General features: G+C 47.6%; 1 protein-coding gene across 1 annotated transcript; it reads left to right on the top strand.

Annotated features, from left to right (window-relative positions):
* Nucleotides 1-10204: 10204 nt before the first annotated feature.
* HHEX (hematopoietically expressed homeobox) lies at nt 10205-14595 on the top strand. Its single transcript, XM_084290034.1, has 4 exons — nt 10205-10694; nt 12227-12405; nt 12572-12622; nt 14237-14595. The coding sequence occupies exons 1-4, from the start codon at nt 10313-10315 to the stop codon at nt 14468-14470; spliced, it is 846 nt and encodes a 281-aa protein (XP_084146160.1). The 5' UTR covers nt 10205-10312; the 3' UTR covers nt 14471-14595.
* The last annotated feature ends 8234 nt before the right edge of the window (nt 14596-22829 follow it).

Genomic DNA, 22829 nt, shown 5'->3' with positions numbered 1-22829 from the left:
CAGAACTCCCTACAAAAATGACAATTTTTGTAAGAAAAGCAAGGTCTGCGGTCTTCCCTTTCTGTCTGGGTGAAGAAGATGTTCTGACTAGTGCTCCATGCAAGGAGGGCCTCTGCATTTGCATTTGAGTTAGCTAGGTGATACAATGGTTAAAAAAATTCAATATGTTTTGAGGCTCTCAGTAGAGATACACCACAGGGAAGAGAGAACGAGCCTCTCTTCTTGGAACTGAGGCGAGATAGCATCTGGAAAAGGTGAGCGTGGTTCTCTGCACCTCGTTACCAGGAAGACAAGCTAGAGGAAGTTCAGAGAAGAAGAGCCAACTGTAGCTCTATGCTTGGAAGAACTAGCTGATGAGAAAAAGCATAAAGAGCTGACGATGTAGAATTTGCTAATCAACACTTCAGGAATAAGATGACATAATAACTGTTATATAATGTTTTAAGCATAAACCTGCAGGAATGAGAGGCACTAGGTTGGTGTGGTGCAAGAGGGTAATGTAAGTAACGACGAGCTTAGCAGAAATAAAATGTAATAACAGTACTTCATCATCCACAGCCCTGCCAGATGTATGTGTTTGACCTGGCCTTTCAAGGTCTCTGGTGCATTTGCCAGGAGTATAGGTTATGGTGCTCTCATCCTGTGGTGAGAGGTGTGGGCACAGTCATTAGTAACATTGCCCACCCTAAAGACGGGCTCCTGTGTGCTGGGGGCCACTCGAGCCACCTACTCATGGCCAGCAGAAAGGCTCATTGGGGTTGTTGCTCTGCCAGTCCCAAAAGCAGAGAGCAGCACTGTTTGTGTCCCATTTGTGCTCTGGTCTGTGGCAATGCTGGCAAGACCTCGACCTTGGTTCAGGCATTCTCTGAAGAAAGCACATCCCTGCGTCCAAGTTAAGGTGCAGGCAGATATGTAAATTAGTTCTGTTTAGGCTTTATCCATAGCTTTCTGTGTACTCTTAAGAACCTATTTATGTCCTGAAACATGTAGACAGGGTGACTGCAGTTTCCAAAGCCCATATAATAAACTAAGTATGAAGAAAACTAGGAAATAGAACTGCAGCATGGAATGAAAAAGCGATGGGCAGAACATGAAAGATGAGTTAGAACAAATGTAACTGCACTGTGGTTTTGAAGAGTATACGTGGTGCAGCAGACTTTTTTCCTTCTGCTAGTTTCTGTGATTTTCTGTTTATCTAGAGCATCCTGACTCTTTAGGAATTTATTCTTCAGTGATATACAGGGAGATTTTGACAGGCCATGGTGCTGTCTACCAAACAAGCTGGTTTGTCTGTAGCACACACTTATCTGGACTAACTGACTTTATCATACATTCTTACAGTTTAATATTTTACAGGTGTCAAATGGGTGCTATGAAGGATACATAAAGAGCAAGGTCATGTCTCCCAGCGGATTCTGTCCTGGTATGAAATGTGATGTAACCTGAATGAGAGAAAACCAATAGAAAAGCAGCTTGGGAAGCTACAGAAATGAAGAGCTTGGTTGAGGCACATTATCTTCAGATGTAGGCAGTTCTGACATGATTCTGTAATCACAGGCCAATTAAATCTGCCTTGATTTACGGTCAGATTTTCGATACATCAGAAGCTGCAGAAGAATACTCCTTCCTTCAGGAACAAATCTACTGGAAGGAAAAGTAATGGCAAAAGTCCGGTAGTTCCTGACCAGTTCCTCCCAGGCTGTCAGAAGTTCTTCAGTAAATAACTGTGAGCTACCTCTACTCTCAATTTAAAATGGTTAGATTGTTTTAGTTAACCCTGAAATTTTAATTTACATTAAGCTTTTAAGAAAATTACTGATATTGTTTAAACTTCACAAAGTCAGATTATATAAGCTTAAAACACAACTATACAGAGGACAGTGTAAAATCAGATCTTCTAAAAGAAAGATTTTTTTTTTTTCCCAGTTAATTTCTAGTATATGTTAATAATATCGTATGAGAGATTTTGGTCTATTTTCATTCTATTATTAGTGAGACTTTTCCACCATCTGCAAGTCTCTGAAGTCTCTGTCCTGGTGAGCAGTCTACCTTCTGCATCTTCTCCCCAGATGCTCTGTGTATCCAGTGAGTCTGAACAGATTTTTAAAATCCTGTGTTTGTTCACATGCAGACTGTATCTTTGGCTGTACCTTGACATGTGAACAACCACATGGATAGGCATGTGACCAATAAGTTTAACATTTCTCACTACTCATTTTATGAATGATCCCAGCAAATGTCATTGCCTATCATTTCCTCAGAGTCCGTAGAAGAGGACACACTTTCGAACCATGGGGATTTGTTAACTGTGCTAGGAAGAGGAACAATGTGGGGACCTGATGTGGTGCTTCTTCTCCAGGCATTTCATGCATGTGCTTGATCCAAAAAACGTGGCTGCAGAAACATGTACTTTAAATGTCTCTGAATTAGTCCGATAATTCAGCAACTGAACAGCATGCAAGCATCTATGAGGATGTAACAATAAGCTCTGGGTTTAAGTCCTGCTGCCTCTTCTCAGCAGCTATCAGCTGGCTGCTGAGGATACTTTTCAGCTACCTATTTGGGTTGTTTTATAGTAATTTTGCTGCAGTTTTTTTTTTTTTTTTTTTTTGAGCAAACATTTTACAATAAACTATGGCCAGAGATCAAATTTTGGATTAGCATCTGCATCAGGTTTTACTCAGAGGTTATAGTTTGGGTTCAAGAAAACCTCTGGGCTATGGTTTAGATTCTGCAACACTTAAACTCCAATGTCTGCACCTACAGTTTCAGGCCTCAATACCAGGATGAGGTAAGATTATGAGATGGTCAAACTATGGAAGGATTGACAAAGAGCAGCTGTTCTGAAAAACTAGTTAAACCCAATTCTTGAAGTATTAGAAAAGAACTGGAATCTTTCATACATAAGGTCTGACAGACAGATTTTATATCAGTGTATTAATTTTCATGCCAAGTTTGATTTAGTTTTTGTTTTGCCTTTACAAAAAGTATTATAATCAGTACGGGTTGTGCTGTAGATATTGCCATCCCAGTGTATATTGCTGTCCCAGTTTCCATTCAGCAGTAATTGTATGTGGTACCACACACCCTGCTATCAGCCTGACTGCACGTCTGCCAGGAGAGCTCCACTCGGCTGCACAAGCATTTCAACAGGTTTCTCCAACCAGCACTGCTGACATGGAGAAGCAAACTGTAGAAACACAACAGCTCAATCAAGATAAAGTTTCCAACCAGGCTCCAGAGAAGGGAAACAAACATAGCAACAAACAAACAAAGAAAGGCTATGAAATAAACTAACCGAGAGCAGCAAAGGTTGCCATTTTGCAAAAGTGTTCCCTTAATTCCAAATGCTGAAGAGATGCAAAGTTTCTTGCCTAACAGGGGATTACTGCTGCAGACGGTGAATGAAACCGGACACAGCAAAAGCCCACTCAGGATGCTCACCTACACCTTTTTCTGAGCCAGCTCGAGCTCACATCTGCTTAGACAGCCAACAGCAGATACAGAACTGATATGAGGCTCTTTTTATTAAAAGATGCATGCTTTCCAAACACAGAAAACAACAAAACGTTCCAGGTTGGATGTCAATCACTTCTATATTCCACACATAGAATGGAACCACTACCATCTTTCTTTGACTGGGGAAAGTATCAGATTTGTCTGCTTTGCATACTAAATCATGTGGGTTTCCTCTCCACTCCATGATAGCATTGCCTGGGCCCAAGATGGAGTTGTTGGCAGAGCTGGGCAATTCAGAAGTTGGTGTTCCCAAATTCTACTTGAGAGGAGCAAGCTCCATGTGAAGGCCATGTTGGCTGCTCTTTCAGGAGCTGTGGCATCCTCCCAAGTCCTCGTCCCAAAGCAGAAGTCCTATTCAGTGGGTGCCAATATTCCTGGGGCAGCTGAAAGTGCCATTAGTGTTCTGTGACACTGAGATTTTGCCACTAGCGGGAGACCCCATACTGTCATCAGACCTAGCAGTAACTCTCCTGCCTCCTCTGGCATGAACTAGCAGGATATACTGGCATGATAATGATTCTTCCTTTTATTTCTGCCATTTAATATAGTACTTTACATGATATTTCCATATGCAACCGTCAAGGCAAATTCTGTCACGCTGTTATGAAAAGCTACATGATTTGCCTCTGAAGATCATCAGCTTCAATGGCCTCCAAAACCATTACACAAGTTCTGAATTTGTCTCTAAGGCAATTCCTCTGCTGGCCTTTTACCGCCAACTCTACCCAAGATTTTGGCTCCTACCCATGGAAATGAAGCCTTTGAAGAGCTTCTGGACCTGGGAGTCTAGCAGTCTATTTTTCAGATGAGGACAGATTTCAGATCCATCCTTCTAATTCCGCAGTTCAACAGCCATTAATTGTTAGCTAGATTGTTCTTGTAAGCTTCTATATTTGACTATTAACAACTGCATGCATGTATCTGCTCCAGATAAAACAAACCTACCTAGGGATTGATTTTATGATGCCAAAATGATAAAGTTTGCTAAAAAATGTAGAGTGAATGTGTAAGCTCTGGAAAACATTAACAAAAATAACTAAGTAACACTCCCCATTCATACCTAATTCCTACTGACATCAAATTTAGCCGTGTGTACTTTGGACCCGCTGGAACTCTTGCAATGTACAATCTTGCTGCACAAGTCCTGTTTGAAATGTACAATATTCTGTATTCTGATTATGCTGTTAAAAAAAAAAAAAAAGGTGTTTTGTCATCACTGTAGTTTAGGCAGATTCTCCATTGTCTGCTATCTTGTTAGAGTCATTTACATCAACACAGAGTGGGTGTACAGTAGCCAGTAGTCTGTGTTAGCAGCATTTTATGTTCAGTTTGCACTTACGTAAATGATTGTGCAAGATGTGAGAGAGAATCTAGCCCCTGGGAATTATATGTGTTTTTGGGTGTAATCTTGAGGTGTGTAGCCAACACATAAGAATATAGAGAAGTTTTAACATGTTACTCTTGCCATCACCCCAAATAAATATAATTAACCAAGGAGCTTTCAATTGCACTCATAGGCAGGATCCAGAATAGTGCATGTTTTGTGGTGGCAGATATATAGGAAATATGAGCCTGTAAGGAACAATATATTGCTTTGTTTTTCATAGCATTGTTCACCACATTCTCATAACGGTCAGATAAGAAACTGTTTGGGCCAAGGAAGGGTTAGGAAATTGCATTCAAAAAAACATTAAAGATTAAACAGAGTTTCATAGGATGCCTTTTTGCAATTCAGAAGAAAACTGGTGAATTATGTCACACTGAGCTGAATTAGATTTAAACTCTGGTTTCGAGAAGCTGGTATCACTGTACTTGCTAGGACAGCCCAGTCCAGAAAGAAAGAGGTATTAGGGTATGTTTATTGTATGGGGCCATGTGTTCCTTCCTTCCACCACAGAGCCATAAATGTTGCATATCCCACTTTGCAGAGTCAAGGTGTCCCAGAAGAGGTATTAACATAATAATACTGGGGGCTAGAGGAAATGGAAGCACCTTACCCATGTGCTCCCTGGAGGTTCTGGCATATGTTGGCTTGGAAATCTTTGACAAGACTCTAAAGCACCATTAAAGCTATTCTGTGCCTTTTTTATTATTATTATATTTTCCACAGAGATGGTGACAGCAGCATATAGGAAAAGGGCACACTGCTAGCAACATGTCTCATACCCACAAATACTCAGCGCCAAGCAAGAAGAGCTCTTTGAGTCATTGGAGAGCCAAGTCAGGCCCAAAACCTTACAGAGGCATTGGTGTCTCTCTACAGAGGTTTGGGATCATTTTGTGTGACTGTAAACTACAGCCCCAGGTGGAAGAGCAAAAGAAGAACCAAAGAAGCAACCCCTGGCTGACTTTCTGCTGGACACTTTCATCTCCTGAAGTTTCCCTAGTGGTGGAGCACCACAGGTTTTCAGTACAAGGCAAGGATACCTAAATGCTGGCAAAAGAATCTGATTTCCTATAACCTTATGCTCAGAAACAGCTGAGGCAGTTTTGCTGAAACCTTAAAGGTACTCAGCATGAGGCAGATTCCCCCAGAACAGATTTCAGATTTTTTTTTTTCCACCTGAATTATTTAGATTTGGCAAAATCATAATCAGATGAACATAGGGATGTAGGATGGAAAATGATAAGCCCCTGCCAGCTCTGCCTATAATAACAGTTCACATGTTGTCCAGCCCTTTTCAGACCAAGATTTGTCTTGTTCAGCTACATCTAATGAATTCTTTAGAAGGTGACCTGCCTTAGTTTTTGCTACGGTTGCAGTGCACTTAGTAAATCAAATCAGGATGGTGAGGAGGAGGAGGATGTAAGAAGTGAATATCTAACAGATGACTTATCTGGAAGACAGCAGCACTGACTGACATCACCTCGCAACGTGCAGTGCCTCTGTCTGGAGCAGTCTGGCTTCGACGGCGCTAGGAAAATCAGAGAGGTGAACTCCCTTCTATTTCCTCCTTGGATGATGTTCAAGGCTGTGGCCTCACCTCTCTTGGAAGAGTCTTGAAATACTTTCAGTAATGGGAAGGGATGGAATGGCTGCAGGCTGGATCCTCTTGGAAAGCGCCAGCTAGCATTAGCAGATGACTCTCCTGGTAGCCCACACTGGCTGGTAAAAGATGGACTCTGCTGGATCACTATCTATTTGTGTACAGCCACAAGCAGTTATTTCAACTAGGAACAAATAATCTCTGGTGTAACTCTCCTGAGGTCTGCAGAGTCCCAGAGGGTGCTGTTATGGGCAAAACTCCCATTTTTGAAAGCAGAAACTGGGCAGGTGCCATGACAAAAAAATATGCTAGTGGTAAGAGAACCTGTGAAGCAAGCAGAGAGTTCTGGGCTTCAGGACTCGTTGCCCTTAAACATCGAAGAGGTGGTTTATAGCCTGGCATGACCGCGCGGGAATCAGGAACCTCTGTGTGGCGTTGCGGCAGATAACCAGGGGCATGCGGTGGAAAATAACACCTCGCATATGCCGCTGGTTTGGGGAGCCCCTGCGTCCATTTCCTGATTTTCCGACGTTTGTTTTTTTGTTTATTTGCTTGGTTTTCGTTTTGTCTGTTTGTTTGTTCTCTTCTGCCCTGTTCCGTTCTGTTCCCTTTTTCTTTCTAGCACCACCTGGTCCCCTTCGCCCCGGCGCTGTGTGCACCTGAGCGCCTCCCCGGGCCGCCCCCAGCACCGCCACAGCGGGAGGGGTCCGCGGTGGCCGGCGGGGGTCCCCTACCGGCCCCCCAGACCCCTACCGGCCCCTTCGGATCGTCCCGGACCCCCCGAGCCGGAGCCCCGGGCAGCATTGGGGTCGGGGAGGGTAGCAGGGACCGTCTGGAGCAGGTCGGGTCCCTGCTTTTCTTTCTTTTCTCTCTTTTTCTCTCTTTCTCTCTCTCTTTTTCTCTCTTTCTCTCTCTCTCTCTTTCTCTCTTTCATTTTTTTTTCTCTCTTTTTTTTTTTCTTTTTCTCTCTTTTTTATTTTATTATTTTTTATATAATTTTTTTCAATTTTTTTTTTTTTTTTTTTTTGGTTCCTTTTGCTTCTCGAAGGCAGGGGATTTCACGGAGAGCGAACGGGAGGACAGGGCCCCGAAAGTTATTACAGCAAATAATGAGTTCTGCAGCCGATCCCTTTGGGCTGAGCCCTTGCCGGCGCGGGGATGCTCGCATCCCTCCCCGCCGCCCCCCGGCAGCTCCCAGCTTAGCGACAAAACTCGGGGGTGTTTCGAGTGCATTCCAAGAAAATTAAGGGGAAAGGTTTTTTAATCAGGAAAGGGGGGTATGTATTTTTTTTTTCTCTCTCTCTCTCGAGCTTTCTCAGATGGACTGGAGTGCTTCGCAGAGGGAACCTGGCGAAGAAAGACCAGAAATCCCGCAGCACTTGCGCGGAGCTTGCGGTGCCTCCAAGCCCTTGTTCTAAATGCCCATCGCCGCAGAGATCCTGGTACCGTGCTTCTTACCTGGAGCTGCACTATCTCCCTCACAACAGAAACTACAAACAGAATGCGTGTTCCAAAAGAAAGGGAAAAAAGGTTTTATTTAATCCAGAAAATAATTAAAATCTCATGTATTTTTATTGGTTTTAGTATCCAGCAGAGTGAAAATATTGAAACTCCGAGACCCCTTGCATTAAAAAGTCACAACTGTTCTATTTTATTAGTTCTGACTGTGTGAAAAAAATTATAAGGACAACATTGAAAAAATCCGGGTTTTAGAGCCCCGAATGGCCATAAAAACAATAAAATCAACTATAAAACCTGCACTAGTGATATTAAAAAATTATGTAGTTCAATAAATGTGACATTTCATGAATGCGGATTTAATAGTCTCCAACCCGTGGAAGGAGGAAGGCTAAGGTCTAACAATTGAATTTGAAAGGGGCGGTGCTGCACAACTGCAAAATTAAGTGCTTCATTTTTCTTGTGAGGGATTATGCAGTGGTAGTGGAATGTAATAACTGTGCCATTAAAACTTCCTTTTAACAAGGCCTATTGCTTGTATAAAAGTCAGAAAAGAATAATCTCTTCCTCTATTTATTTGTTTCCTAATAATATGGCAAAACATTTTTTTTTCCTTTTTGCTTAAACTTGTTCTCAGGATTTTGAATCGACAGCTTGTAAAATATTGTGGAGGCCCTCTACGCCACTGCCTCATATCATGCACATCGTTATTCCAGAGGGCAACGGGTCATCGGTTTACTGTACATTTATTAAGTAAATCAAGCTGCAAATCCAACACTTCCAGATGAAAACATTAGCTAAACCCCTTTGGAAAGAGCAATGCCTGGGAGACTGAGCACGGAGAGAAAAAATAATCAAAACTGTCAGCTCACTTTACGTGTACCTGATATTTACAAGACACAAGACCACGCTTTAAAGGTGAGTTTTGGCATTTGTTAACAATGTAAAGAAAAAAAAAACAACCTCCCTATATTATTAAAAAAATATATATTTCCATTTCACCAACACCCTTTCGTCTTGCTCTGAGCCTCTTAGTTATTAAGATCTTCGTGGGTTTGAACTGGAGACCTTTTTTTTATTATTATTTTGGAAAAAAAAAAAAAAAAGCGAGAATACGAACTGTTAAACCAGCACCTGCTATTCCTTAACAGCCTTCTGCGCTCGCTGTCACCAGCCTGGAGGGGTCTGGGGGAAGAGGAGGGCCAGCGGCCCGGCGGGCACCTGCCGCCCGCGCTCCCACGGGGAAGGCACCGGCACCGCAGCCGCCGTCGGGCCGAGTGCCGAGGGGGGCCGGGGCGGGCGGGGGTCGCTGCCCCCGGCGAGGGGCCGGGAGCCGCCGGCATGCGGTGAGCGCTCACGTCCAGTCCCGTCCCGCTACCCCCCACCCCCCCGAGAGGCGGTGGTGCAGGAGGAAGCACGCCGCGGGTTTTTGGAAACGAAAATCGCCGGTGTCCAGGTGGCGCTGCTGGAGGAAAGGAGGGCGACCGGCCGCCCGGCGCGGCCTCGGCGCCTGCTTCCCTTCGGGGCTGTCGGAAAGCCGGGGCCCGGCGCCGCGCCCGCCCCGTCGGGGGGCTCCCGCAGCCCCCGCGCCGCCCCGCTGTGTGCCGGCCGGCGTCGCGCCGTCGGTGCCCGGCGAGGCTCCGAGCAGGAAATCGCGCCGCCCCGCTCCGCGCCCCGCCGGGCTCTCGGGGGGACGGGACAGGGCCCCGCCGCAGTCCCCCGCCCACGCGTGGCCCCCGCTCGGCGGCCGTGCCCTCCCTGCCCCATTCCCGGTCCCCGCAGCCACAGGGAGAGACAGCACGGGGCCTCTCCCGGGTTCCGCTGAGCGCGGAGGGGGAAACGGGGGGGGACCGGGGACACCGCAGCTGTTCACCCCCCGCTGCCCGCCTCCCCCCTCATCCCGGGTGCGGAGGGCTCTTCCCCGCGGGGTCTCCCCGCATCCAGCCGGGGGGGCGACGCCGATCCCCGGCCCGGTGCCGTCGGAGCGCGCCGGGTTCCCCCGGCCTCGGTGCCCCCGCGCGGTGCCGTCGGGGCCCGTCCCGCGGATCGGCGCCGCGGGGCGTTTGCTGCGGGGAGGCGGGCGGGCGGGGGGGGGGGGGAGCGTTTGCCGGCGGGGGGTGGTTTCCCCCTTCCCTGGCCGGGCTCATTGGCTAGACGGAGCCGTGGCAGGAAGGGGACAGAGACCACGCGGGCTCCGCCCCGCGCCAATAGAAACCTATCGGAGGGTAACCCGAGCCCAGAGAAAGCCGCGGCGGCGGTGCCAGCTCCCGGCCGCGGCGCTCGGGGCCGGCTCTGGGCAGGGGTGGCCGGGGCGGCGCGGGGGGCGCGGGCGGCGGGGTGGCCGGGCCATGCAGTACCAGCCCCCGGGCGCGGCGCCGACGGCGGCCCTGGGCGTCGGCGTCCCGCTGTACGCGCCCACGCCGCTGCTGCAGCCCGCGCACCCCACGCCCTTCTACATCGAGGACATCCTGGGCCGCGGCCCCGCCGCCGCCCCGGCCCCCCACTCCCTGCCCGCCCCGCCGCCGCCGACGCTGCCGTCGCCCAACTCGTCCTTCACCAGCCTGGTGGCCCCGTACCGGACCCCCGTCTACGAGCCGACCCCCGTCCACCCGGCCTTCTCCCACCACCTCGCCGCCACCTACGGCGCCGGCGCCTACGCCGGGCCCCTCTACTCCTTCCCCCGCGCCGTCGGCGACTACACGCACGCCCTGATCCGGCAGGACCCCCTGGGTAAGCCACGGCCCCCCCGCCCCGGCCCGTCCCGGCCCCTCCCGTCCAACACGGGACAAGGCACGGGAAGCTGCCCCCTGCCCCTCCTGGCCCCGCCGCCCTCCCGCGCTCCCTCCGTGCCTCCCCGGCCTCCCTCCGTCTCCGTCTGATTTACTGTAAATTAAAGAAGCGCCGCGCTCCGGCGCTGGGAGCGAGACCACAGTGCGCGGCCGCGGTGACTCAGATTTGTTTTCCTTCAACCAAGTGACTCTGCGAGTGTCCTTAGTAATGTCGCGTGTGGTTTTGGTGGGGAGTTTTAATTGTGCTGGGAGATCGCAGCGCAGATCTGAGCCCTTTCCTGCGGATGACTTGAAAAACAGCCGGCGGGGCCGGGGCTCCGCTCGCCGGGCCCCCGCGGCTTCCCCGCGCCTGGGGGCGGCCCCGGCGGCCCCCGCTCGGCCCGGGCCGGGGGCAAGGTCCCCGCTGCGGGGGCCGAGCCCAGCGCCGCCCCGGCCCGGGTCGCCGCACTTGTTCGGGGGGATTGCAAAACTGGACCTGACTCACCGCGGCTGTGCAGTGAAAGAGGCTGACCCTTTCCGTTCATACAGGAAACCTTGAGCTCTCGATAGGAGTAAATCTGGTTTCAGAAGCTGTTAAGTGTTTTCCTGGCCGCCTGAAGCAGGCTCTTCCCCGGGAGTCGTGCACGTTGCTGATTACTTTATCGACATCCTCAATACAGACAAATTCAGGAAACACTCGACTTCTGATAGCCGGGATCCGTTTTTCTGATATTGTTCATTTCCTCTGTGTGGGATGTGACTTTATGACAGCTAAAATAACCAGTTGCTTCCTATTTTTTTGAGTCTGTTTTGCACCAGAATTACTAAAGCCTGACGCAAGCAAAATCTTGAAAAACAATGCAGCGAATTTCAAAGGCTGCAGGCAGCAAGACAGAAAGACAAACACGGTGACTCAGGGGCACTGGCCGGAGCCGCCGGGCCCGGGATGCGGCCGCAGCTCGGTGGCGGGGCCGGGCCCCCTCTGTGTCGCCTTCCCCTGCGGCTCCAGCCGGCCTCTGGGGAGCCCCAGCCCGGTGCGGGTCCCGGGGCCACCCCACTAGCCCCCAGCCCCGGGGGGCTCCAGGCACTGCTTGCCCCAAGCCGCTGGGGCTGCTGGTGGTGCCTCCACAGCCGCACCCGACCCCAGCGCTCTTTTGGGGACGTCTTAGTAAGAGAGCAGAAGGAAGCAAAGGTCTTTTTTTTTTTTTTTTTTTTTTTTTCTTCTTCTTCTCACTCTTTTCTTTGCGAGATAGACCAACAGGAAACACATTGACGGAAACGTTGCCAAAGCCCGCGGAGTGGCTTTAACTGGTCTCCGTTTGGCAGAGGCGAAAAATCAGAGGAGGCGAAATCTGGGGGGAGGCTGAGGCAGGGGCATGGACAGGAGCAGGGCAAGGCTGGGCGCAGCCCCACCGAGCCCCTGGGCCCAGCCTCGGGACAGCCGGCAGCGGGGCCCAGCAGTGACGGCGGCGCTGTGTGTGCCTCTCTCTGAAGGGAAGCCGCTGCTGTGGAGCCCCTTCATCCAGCGGCCGCTGCACAAGAGGAAAGGGGGACAGGTCCGCTTCTCCAATGACCAGACCATCGAGCTGGAGAAGAAGTTTGAGACGCAGAAATACCTCTCGCCGCCAGAGAGGAAGCGCCTGGCCAAGATGCTGCAGCTCAGTGAGAGGCAGGTGAGGCCATGCTGCACAACAGCCCCTGCTCCTGCCCCTGCCCCTGCCCTGATGTCCCCAGCTCCCCTCCTCTGGGGACCAGCACTCACTTCTCTCTCCACAACTTGGGTGAGGCTCCCGTTGCTCCCCGACTACCCTGTGCCTTTTCTCTCGTTTTGTTGTTCAGGTCAAAACGTGGTTTCAGAATCGCAGAGCCAAATGGAGGCGTCTAAAGCAGGTACAGGGATGTTTCCGTTTCTATAGAAATAAGTATTTTAATTGTCTTATCTTACACCCGTGCTCGCCTATTCCAGGTTGTATGCAGAAGTCATCTGAAAGGCTGTTTAACCTCTTCACCTTGATTAAAAAGACAAATAGTCATGCTGGAATCCATGAGGGCTCATTCAGGCAGCACTAATGTTAAAAGCTCCTAATGTAGTTCCTATATCAATTATGCCCGGCTTTCACACACCGCCTATTAAAACTCCACGCTAATTGTTTTGTAAACCCATATGTTGTTTATCCAATTAACGTGGAGAAGATAAGTGATTGTCAGTAAATTACTTAGGCAGTTGTTTTGGAGGAGAATATTTACCGGCTTTTTAAATCACCCTCTCTTAATAAACACAAGGCGATTTATTCTGCAAATGCTGGGAGAGGCGAGTACAAACGCCTTGTTAGTTTTGAGGAGCGGTATGGAACATTAAGTCGCTTTTACTTTTTGTTTACGAGTAGTTACAGTGCGTGAACTGAGTGGTTGAAGCGGTTTCCCTTCCCGCAACAAGTTGTGCTCAAGTGGATATAAATCTGCCCGCACAGCCCAGAGGGCCGGATCCTGCCATGCTCACCAGGGTTGGGGCCCCTCAGCTCAGAGATCTGTGAAAAGTCCCTGATACAGTGAGCGTGACAGGACTGGCGAGTCTCACTGGAAAATCAGCCTTTAATATCAAGAGAACAGAAAATTAATCACAGTGACAAGTTCTAGAATATTTATTCTGTGGCCTTTCACGGGGTTTCACCTCAGTACCTCTGTTGACTTTGAACACAATCTCTTCGCTCCTTGGCGGGACCTGACCCCTCCGCAATGTCCGGAGAGCTCACTTGGGACCTCGGCCATTTTAAGTCATTTCCTCCTTTTTGTTCAGTCACATCCATTTCTCCGAGCCCACACAAATGTGTCATGGGTGCGTGTCTCTGCCTGCTTTCTCTTTGCTTAGGAGTGTCATTTCATGCCCCGTAGGGGACGAGGCTCCCCAGGTGGCTACCGACACAGGGTTACTCCTGCCTGGAAGCAGGGCTCTGGCTTTATGGGGGCTGGTTTTGTTTTCAGCGGTGTGTATTTTAATGTCGAGGTTTAGCCTCACAGCTTCGTTAGTACATTTTTTCCCATTCACTTTCGGACCACTGATGGACTCGGCCTCCCTCCTTTTGCCGTTGGGTGTAATTAAGGAAAGATCGGGGGAGGAAGAAGCTGTGTGTCCGTGTTTGTAAACTCATAATAAACATTTGCTTTGCTAAAGACAAAAGTTCAGAGGTTCCTGGGCTCCAGCAGCCCCAGTCTTTTGAAGTGGCTGCGATTACCATCGCCAAGGAGCCTCATTCGCGGCAGCGTCCCCTGTGGCTGCCGGGGCGCGGGATCAGAGCCGAGCCCCGTGTGCGGCCGAGCCCCCGGCCGGCCGGTGCTACTTGCAGGGTGGGAGTGTGGGCGGGAGGCCGGGTCGGCAGCAGGACACCTGCCCTTCCCTGCAGGGTCTGAGGAAACCCGTGGTGGTTTTCCCTTTCGGTGCAGCCCCTCAGGCCTCCTGGCACCGTGGCACGTATTTCTGTATCAAGCAGGTTTCTTTCCCTGCAGGAGAACCCCCAAGCCACCAAGAAGGAAGAAGTGGAAGGTGCTGACAGTCACAGTGACCAAAGGCCAGAGAGCTGCCCGAGCCCCGAGCAGAAGGGCAAGGAGGTGTCCTTGGACGGCTCACAGTACACCCCCTCGCCCGCCTCGCAGGAGGACCTGGAGTCAGATGTCTCCGACGACTCTGATCAAGAAGTGGACATTGAAGGCGACAAAGGCTTTTACAACCCTTCCCACTAACAGCCCCATGCAGAAAGTGGACCCTAGCTCGGCTTGCACTTTACCAGGGGCTGGTTTGAAAGAGTATTTTGCTACAGGAGAAGACTTTCAGCATTCCACTGGAAGAAAAAGAAACAACAGATAGACTCGTTTTATAATAAGCAGAGAAAGCAAGACGTATTTTCCGCAAACAGTCCATTTTTGGCAGATCTCTACTTTGGTTAAAAGAACAGATCCGTGGTTTGTATTTAATTTGTAAGATATATTTGTACATTAATTGATGTCCTAACTGGAACATAGTACTGCATCCCATCCTTACTTGCTGGGGGTCTGGATCAGCTGCTGTTAGGGATCAGGCAGAACTCATCTCTGGCTAGCATGGAAGTGAGTACGGATTGCAGGACTAAGCCCATTGTAAGTGTAAACAAATGTAGTTTAAATAGATTAATTTAAACACCCTTTGCAAGCAGAGAAATATGTTCTGTGAAATACAGAGGGATTCAACCATCCCGACAAGTGCCTTATGCTCATACTCTTTTACCTGCCGTGGTGCTCTCTACTGAGACATCCCTCTCTTTATCAGGTGGAGTCTTTGGACAGATCCGTTTTTACTCTTGCATGAGATAAATGTGCCTCCTCAAATTATTGAGGACTTTGCCCTGCAGTCTGGATGGTTCCATTTGCAGAAAAAAAAAAAAAAGTATTTTTCTCCTTGAAAAATCTCTAGCACTGTTTTTTCCAGATTTTATATTTGAGAAGAAAATGCAAGGAGTGATAGTGCCCTGCTGCAGGAGGGAACCTGGCATCAGCTGCAGGGGATAAAAGGGGCACAGAGCAGAGGGAAGATAATGCCTATTGTATACATATCTGCTTTTGTACATACTAGTTTGCTTTAAAAGTCTTACGGTTTTATACCTCATATTGTTCATATTTTGTACATATTTGTTCAATGTTAAAAGAAAGAAAAAAAAAGGCAAAAACTGGTATTTAATTTTTGATGGACTCATCTGTGAAATAAAACTAAACTCTGCACCACATGCCGTCCAGTTTCTGGCAGCAGAATCCCCATACCTCCCCAGCAGTGCCCGGGGAAGCTGTGATCGGGTTTTTCCCCCCCAGTGCCGTGCCGGTGGCTGGTCCCTCGTGTCCGTTGTGTCCCGCGTGGGGTCAGTGCTTCGTTGCTGTTTTGCAGCTGCTCAGCGGGCGAGCTGCGGGGCGGGCTAAGCCTCCGGAGGGGTGCGTGCGGGTCCCGGCTGGGAGCCCGGGGGGGGGCAAGGGCTGGAGGAGGAGCGGGCTCTGCTCGGGGCCGGGCATCGACCCCAGCCGGGGCAGCCGCTGACCTGCCTGAGTCAATAGTGGTTATTCATCGGCTTTTCTCCGAAATGCCGCCGGCCCGGGGGCGCGGGAAGGAGCACGGAAAGCAGGGGGCACGGGCCCCCCCCGGCAGTCCCGGGGGGTCTCGGTACCGGGGAAGGATCTCAAGGAGCAGGGGATGGAGGCACGGGACCGGCCCGGGTTGCGTCTGAACGGGGTCGCGCCTCGCTGGAGCGGCCGCGCGTTCTGCGAAGCGGAGTGCCCCGAGATGAGTTTTAGGATTTTAAGACCTAAAAAGACATCCCCCCAACACACACCCCGGGTGTGGGGGGGCAGGCTGCGGTCACCCCCAGTGCCAAGGGCGTAGGACCCGGAGGAGACCACATCGGTGCCAAGCGGAGCCCCGGGATGCTGCGCGCACGGCAGCTCCCCGCGGGTGGGCAGCGCGGATGCCTCCCCCGGCAGCCGCCGGGCCGGGGATGTGGATTTGCAGGGTGTCGGGGCAGGTGACAACAAGGCCGCCACCCAGGCTGTGCCAATGCCCTCGCTGCCCCCCGCGGGGGGCTCACGGCTCAGCGGCAGGTGGGCGAAACACATGGGGACCCGCGTGGGGTTGCGGGCGGCTCTGCCCGGCTCTCGTGGCGCGCTCCTCGGCGGGAGAAAAGCAGCCAAGGCACTTTACACCGTTCGGCCAAAGCTTCGAGCCCCTTCCGTGCCACCCTACTTTTTCGTATTTGTTTGCCTGTTGGCTATTTCATGCCGAACTAGCACGTCTGACCTTTACAGCACAACTCCCGTCTTGTTTTCGACTCTTTTTATCAGCAGATTCAACTTGAAAATGGTTATCATTTAGCAGAAAAACAAACAGAAAAGCACATTTTTGTAAGCAAAACGTTAATGATTGGAAGAATTGCACCGATTTCAGCTTGACAGTGTGTGATTAATCCTCCGGGTCAGGTACTTATATTTTTAGTCATTAGGTTCGTCGGCCTTTGATATGCACAACTGTTTCTAGCCTAATAGGGTATCGACCCAGCTGCCTATGTACTTTGACTCCTGAAACACCGCGGCTGCGGGCCTGCGGGGGCCACCGTGTTCGGCCCGGGCATAGCCGTCCACTGCGGGGGATGCCCGGGCTGCTGGGGCCGGGGGCAGCGCCGGGGGGACCCAGGGCCCAGAGTGTCCCGGCCCCAAAAGCCCGGAGGCCGCCCATGTGCGGGGCTGGGTGCGCCCAGCGGCCGGACACACGTGGGGCAGCCCGGTGGCCGTCCCCGGGGGAGCCTCGAGTGCTTCCGCGGTGTGCGGCGGGGGGAGGAGGAAAGTGGTTGCACGATGTTTGCAGTCCCGGACACTCTAATCCTTTCTAATGAAATGGCCGGAGCCTCTTTTATTGCACAATAATAGGAAATAATAACTTAGGGCGCCTAATTGTTTGCTCTCGCAGAAAAGGACCTGCCTCTGTTCATCCAGGATTAATGGAGGGTTTACCACTGAGTTTAGTGGACACCAATAAATTATAGTAGGCCCCCATGAAATCTGCTATCAGGTGGCTTCTCAGAGGACAAAAAACCTGTGCATGGTATTACTGTCTTTCAGCTACATGTATAGAGAGAGAGGGGAGAGAGAGAGAGTAGAGAAATATATCTATATAAAGATTAGATTGTAAAGACATCATTTTAGCACGAGAGAAAGTTTCAAGACAGTGCTGAAAACCTGAAATAAGAACCAAGGGCAGGTCGGAGCATGCTGATCTTATTCAAATCAACCTCTAGCTAATGTATAATGGTGCTTTGGGCTTAATAAGGACAAAAATATTTTGGCCAGTACTGAAGGTGACAGCAAGTGCTTACTGAAGAGCCTTTACTGAATGTGGAGCTTCAGCATTATTCTGACTCGTGGGCTTTGTTGACTTCAGGCCTTTATTTAAAAAAGAAAAATCAATGTATTTTTTTGAAATGTTTCAGGTGGTGCACCCCAAGGCCAAAAAAAAAAAAAAATTTGACACAGCTGTGAAAAGAACTCATCATGATAACTTAAGTGGCTGTATTTTACAACTCCATTGTTCGAGAGCTATTGGTAAATGACTACTAAGAACAAGCAAGCCAAGCTGAGACGGTGTTAATTTGGTCACTTGGAGTTATACAAGTGAAATACTATTTAGTGTATGCTTTCATTTGGGTTGGTGACTCCTAAATTTTTCCCTGACAGTCAGGTACACACCCATGTCATAAAGACATCATCCGTAATGGGGCTAATTGAAATGTAGATTTTTTTCCTACCAGACTGATACCCACCCATAAAGCCTTAATAATAAAAAGAACTAATTGACTTTTTGTTGTTGTTGTTGTTGTTGTTGTTTTTTTGTTTTTGTTTTTGTTTTTTTTTGTTTTTTGTTTTTTTTTGTTTTGTTTTCTCTACCATATAAAAAAGACCTGGCATTAGAGGCTGGGCTCATGCTTGTTGTAATTACTTTTTCCCTTGCCCCTTAAAGGAAAAAAAAAAAAAAAAAAAAAAAAAAGCTTTCCTGAAAGTATTGTTTAAGATGTCAAAGATGCCAGTACAATTCTGGGAAACACTTTACTCTAATTTGTTCACTCTCCAGTCAGCTTGGTAGAAGCAAAACAGTGTAAGGATGTACATTAATGACTAAGAACTTATCTGTTGACTCTGTAGAAGATGACAATTTTTACAATGTGAATGTGTATGTGCATGTGGGCTAGACAGTTTAAAATAGCTGTTTAAAGGAATAGATTAGATTGAGGGCTTTCTCTGAGTTTGCTGCAAAATGAAGTCAGAATCAAAACCAATTGCTGTCTGGTGTCCTGTACAAAATGAGCTGGTGCTCACACCCAACTGGAAATACTGATGGTAAAGACATATTGAACTTCGCTGTCATTGGTACAACTTAAGCAAATGCATTGGGGCAAGAGTGAATGAGCATGGAAAACGAGCTAGGATCTCATCTGCTTTAGGGAAAGGGCCATTTCCAGGAGAAATAATTCAATCAATCTTATTTAAGGACTAAAAATCCTATCTGACAGCACGTAGACTATTCAATACCTTTAATATGACTTTAGCAGGCTGAGTTATTGTCCGTCTGGACTCCAGACCTAATAAAACTGAGCAGAACATGATCTCAAGACTTTTAATAGGTTTGCTTTTGAAAAAATATAGGATCTGACGGAACTAAATCTACTGAAACAGGATCTTTTTCTCCTATTGTCTAGACAATGCCTTAGAGGATTCTCTACATGTCAATTTGTGTCATTGCTTTGAAGACCTATGTGGAGAAACTTCTTATGATTGTTTCCTGTGTTACAATTCTCTTTGGCTGTTGCAGTGAGACTTCCCATGAGCACTGTGTGTCATTTTAAAAAGTATTCTGGCATTGTCTAGACAGGTATAGAAGTTGTATTTTTAGAATGACTTAGCAAACACTTTTTAACACCTTTTAGCATTTGACTTGTCCTATCTATGCAAGGTTTCAGAACGTGTTAGTTGAGCCACGTTAGCTAGTATCTTTAAAAACACAACTTATATCCTAGTCTAGACGTACTAAAAGTGAGTGTTTATCCTGGGGTACACCCACATGAGGGTACAACTCTTTTAAAATGAGTCAGGACTGCCCACTACAATGCAATTTATCTGAATGACTTGCTGCACATATCAGGATAAAGATCACAGATTAAAAGGGGAAGAGGTAACTTTGCTTTATACACATCAGTTCTTCCACTTCCTTCTCTGTGTAAGAAGGAACCCTCCTACCCAGCCAAAAGACCTCCTAACCTTGCACACGGAGTCAATCAGAGAGCAGCTGAGGCCTGTAGCAAACCTAAAGCACAGAAAGACAGTTCTGCAAAAGGCTGGGCCAGCAGCAGAGGTTACTCTCTGGGGATTTGCCCTCCCAGGTCTGTCACCAAAACTCTTTGCTTCTGCCAGGGGAGTCCTTTCCAGGCCCACCCTGAATGAAAACAGCCCAAGTTAGTGTAATATAACTAACTTTGAGGAAAAGGTCTGCACTGACTTGGGTTGTTTTGCCTGGTGACTATCAGGAAACATTATGCCAAACTGTGTGGGCAGCAGGGACCAGGTTGTGGTTTTCCACCCTGGGGAGATTTGGGAACAACCCTAGGAAGCAGTGGATGGGGTCCACCCAATGGAGCTAAGCCCAGCTCCCTGGTTCAGGCCCTGGAGGCTGATCCAGGCAGTGTTGGCTCTGTCACTGATGTTGCACTTAGTACAACATTGCCTCCTTGGTGCTGTAAATCCCGCACTCCTTTAGGAGCATCCTGTTCTTGGTGAAGCAGCCAAAAATAATTCAGTGGGGGCAGCAGGCAGTGCCTGACGGCAGCAGAAGCAGCCACACTCTCGGCAGGCTGCACTATGGGGCTCGCCTCGCTCAGCAGGCTGGAGACTCGTGGCACTTCCTGACAACCAGGCCCCCTTGATTCAGCTCTTTTTGGGAGGTTTAGGGTTGAACCAAATCAAGTCACTTTTGAAAATCTTGGTCAAAATTGCATATAAATAGCTTTCATGTTATTCAGTTTCCCATACTGTAGTAAGAAAAGATGGTACTGATGCTGCAATAGCTGAATAAAAGACACCTGCTTGCTGCCAGTGCTATTCTCATAACGAACTCTGTTCATGCTGAGTGCTGGTTTGCTCCACCAGCTGCATCCTCCTGCACTTTTAGGAGTGTCTGGGTGGTCAGGACATACAGGGAGCTCAGGAGGTGAGTATTAGCATATAGTAGAATATACTTATGACCTAATTTAAAAAACATACATTGGAAACTCACATTTAGCATCTCCACACTGCACTGCAGTTTTTCTCCATTTTTAACCATTGGCTTTTTTTTTTTTTTTTTTTTTTCCTGTAAGAAAACATATACTGCTTGCAGATGGAAACGAAAGTTTTTGATAAAGAAAGTTCTGCTACACATGCCTGCAGGTAACACAACACCAGCACTCCTCCAAGGGTAACACACAGCGGTGTAAGTGTGCTCAGTTTCAGAATCTTTTGCAAGATTGCAGAAGTTCCCTGTGCTTCTAGAAATAAATATTTTGCACTCACAGTTGTGGCTGGGGGCAGCAGTTTTGATTCAAAACTCAACACTCCAGAATTAAAATGCTGTGTTGTAATATAGCCCTTGGAAGTGGTTTCTTGACAAAATTATTTTGTATCCGTGTGCATTTTTTTTTTAATCTAATACTTTTGCCTCATGACTGTCTCCTGAACTATCAATTCCATGATTCATTAATACAACCTGTGCAGTCTTATTTCCTATATGTAATCAATACAGCTGGCACTGCCAATTTAAACACAAATCCTGATACTTTAAAAAGTAGAGTATTAAGTTATTTGTTGGTAGCACCAGAACGAATGTAGGATAAATAATGTTGTTAAACAACAAATGAATTAAGGCCTTATTTTTCCTTAGTTGCTTATGGAATCTGCATTACTACATACTTTCCATTATTTGCAAATTACACCATACTAATTGAATAAATGCTTTAAAATGGGTCCTGAATGCTGGTTTAGAAGCACAGAGGAAGTGGTTTCTTAGACAACTGCTACCCACATATTGATTTGGTAACGGGGAGGTGGAGGGACGAAGATGATTATGTTGATGTACGGAGCTGTTGATTGTTTAATTGAAGGTAAAATTTTTAGCTTCACTAGTCAATTACCTGATCTCATTAAGTTCTTAAAAATCACTAAAATACCATTCTGGCTGAAGCAGCTGCACTTTGCTACTATATTGTTTGAAGCATTAGGAAAATCATTTGCTAATGGTGATTTACAAGTGTAAACATGTGATATTTTTAGCATCTGAACAAGCTCTCGCTCATGTCTTGAATGACAAACATCTACCAGGTATGTAAAGATGAATAAGGATATGAAATAAGTTTTTATGTTTGCTTAAGTGATCTGTAAACTTCTAAATATTTTAAGGCTTTGTCTAAATATCCAAACCTTAACAACAGAGTGGAAGATGGAAGAAAAAACAGTTTCTTGGTATTAAAGTTGCTCCAACTATAAATGTTAGAAGTTTTTTGGGTGGCAGAAAACAGGTTGTTATAAGGATAAATGTAAGTAGAGACAGCATTTGTCATCCCTGTGGAAGGAAGAAGCCCCATGTTGTGAAGATGTTACAGAAGCCAACATGGCAATACAAGGTACCAGTGATACGGAGATTTCTGAGTAACAAAGACACCTCATCTTGTACCTGATGTTGCTAGTTTGGAAGTTGCTGATAGAGAGCTTTGTGTACCATCATCCAGATTCTGTGTGCAACAGTATGTGCAGTCCTGACATAGGTGTTGCTTGTAATGTGTGGCATTTTATGCATTTCACATGAGCAAGTTCTTCCAATTTAACACCTTCTCATGTTTGCAGGATGACTGTCACAGAAAAGGTAAATGATCAGTCAGTGGTTATACAGGAATGTGAGATACTCTTTCCAAAACCCAACTGGCAAGAATTCTGCTTCTTTGTGGTTTGTTTTGTTTGTTTATTTGTTTTGGTTTTGGATGAGTTCATAGAAAGATAGCCACCTTCCCGTCAGAATGAGGAGTCTGGGATGAATTTCATCATTCTTGAAAGCAATGTGACTTCAGTCACAAGAACCTGATGAACTCTTAAGAGGATCCAGACATGCTTTTCTCTCAGTACAAAGATGTAACCAAAGGTTATGAATCAAGTTCCAGAATGAGACATTTAGGAGAAATGGCTGCTTTTTTTTTTTTTTTTTTTTTTTTTTTTTTTTTTTTTTTCCCCTCCACAAAAGATTAGAGGTAGATGTTAGAAGTTAAGAATTAATTTAAAACAAATTCAGTAGGACAAGGCTTTGGGGGATGGATATTCCCACTGACATCTCATTTGGTTCTGTGCCAATCCATGTATCACTTACATCCTTACATCTCTCTGGAGTCAAACATGACTGTTGAAACAGGAAGAAGAAACAAAAGAACACAGCACTGATGAGGAAAGGTACTGCTAAACCAACTTCAGAGCACGTGCCTCCAAACATCTCAGGTAATAAAATTAGTATCTTACAATAGTT

This window comes from Netta rufina (genome assembly GCF_964035555.1).
Source record: "Netta rufina genome assembly, chromosome: 7".
In the NCBI taxonomy this organism is placed as follows: Eukaryota; Metazoa; Chordata; class Aves; order Anseriformes; family Anatidae; genus Netta; species Netta rufina.
Note: the sequence above shows the minus strand (reverse complement) of the source record. Positions and strands in the feature narration are given on the sequence as shown.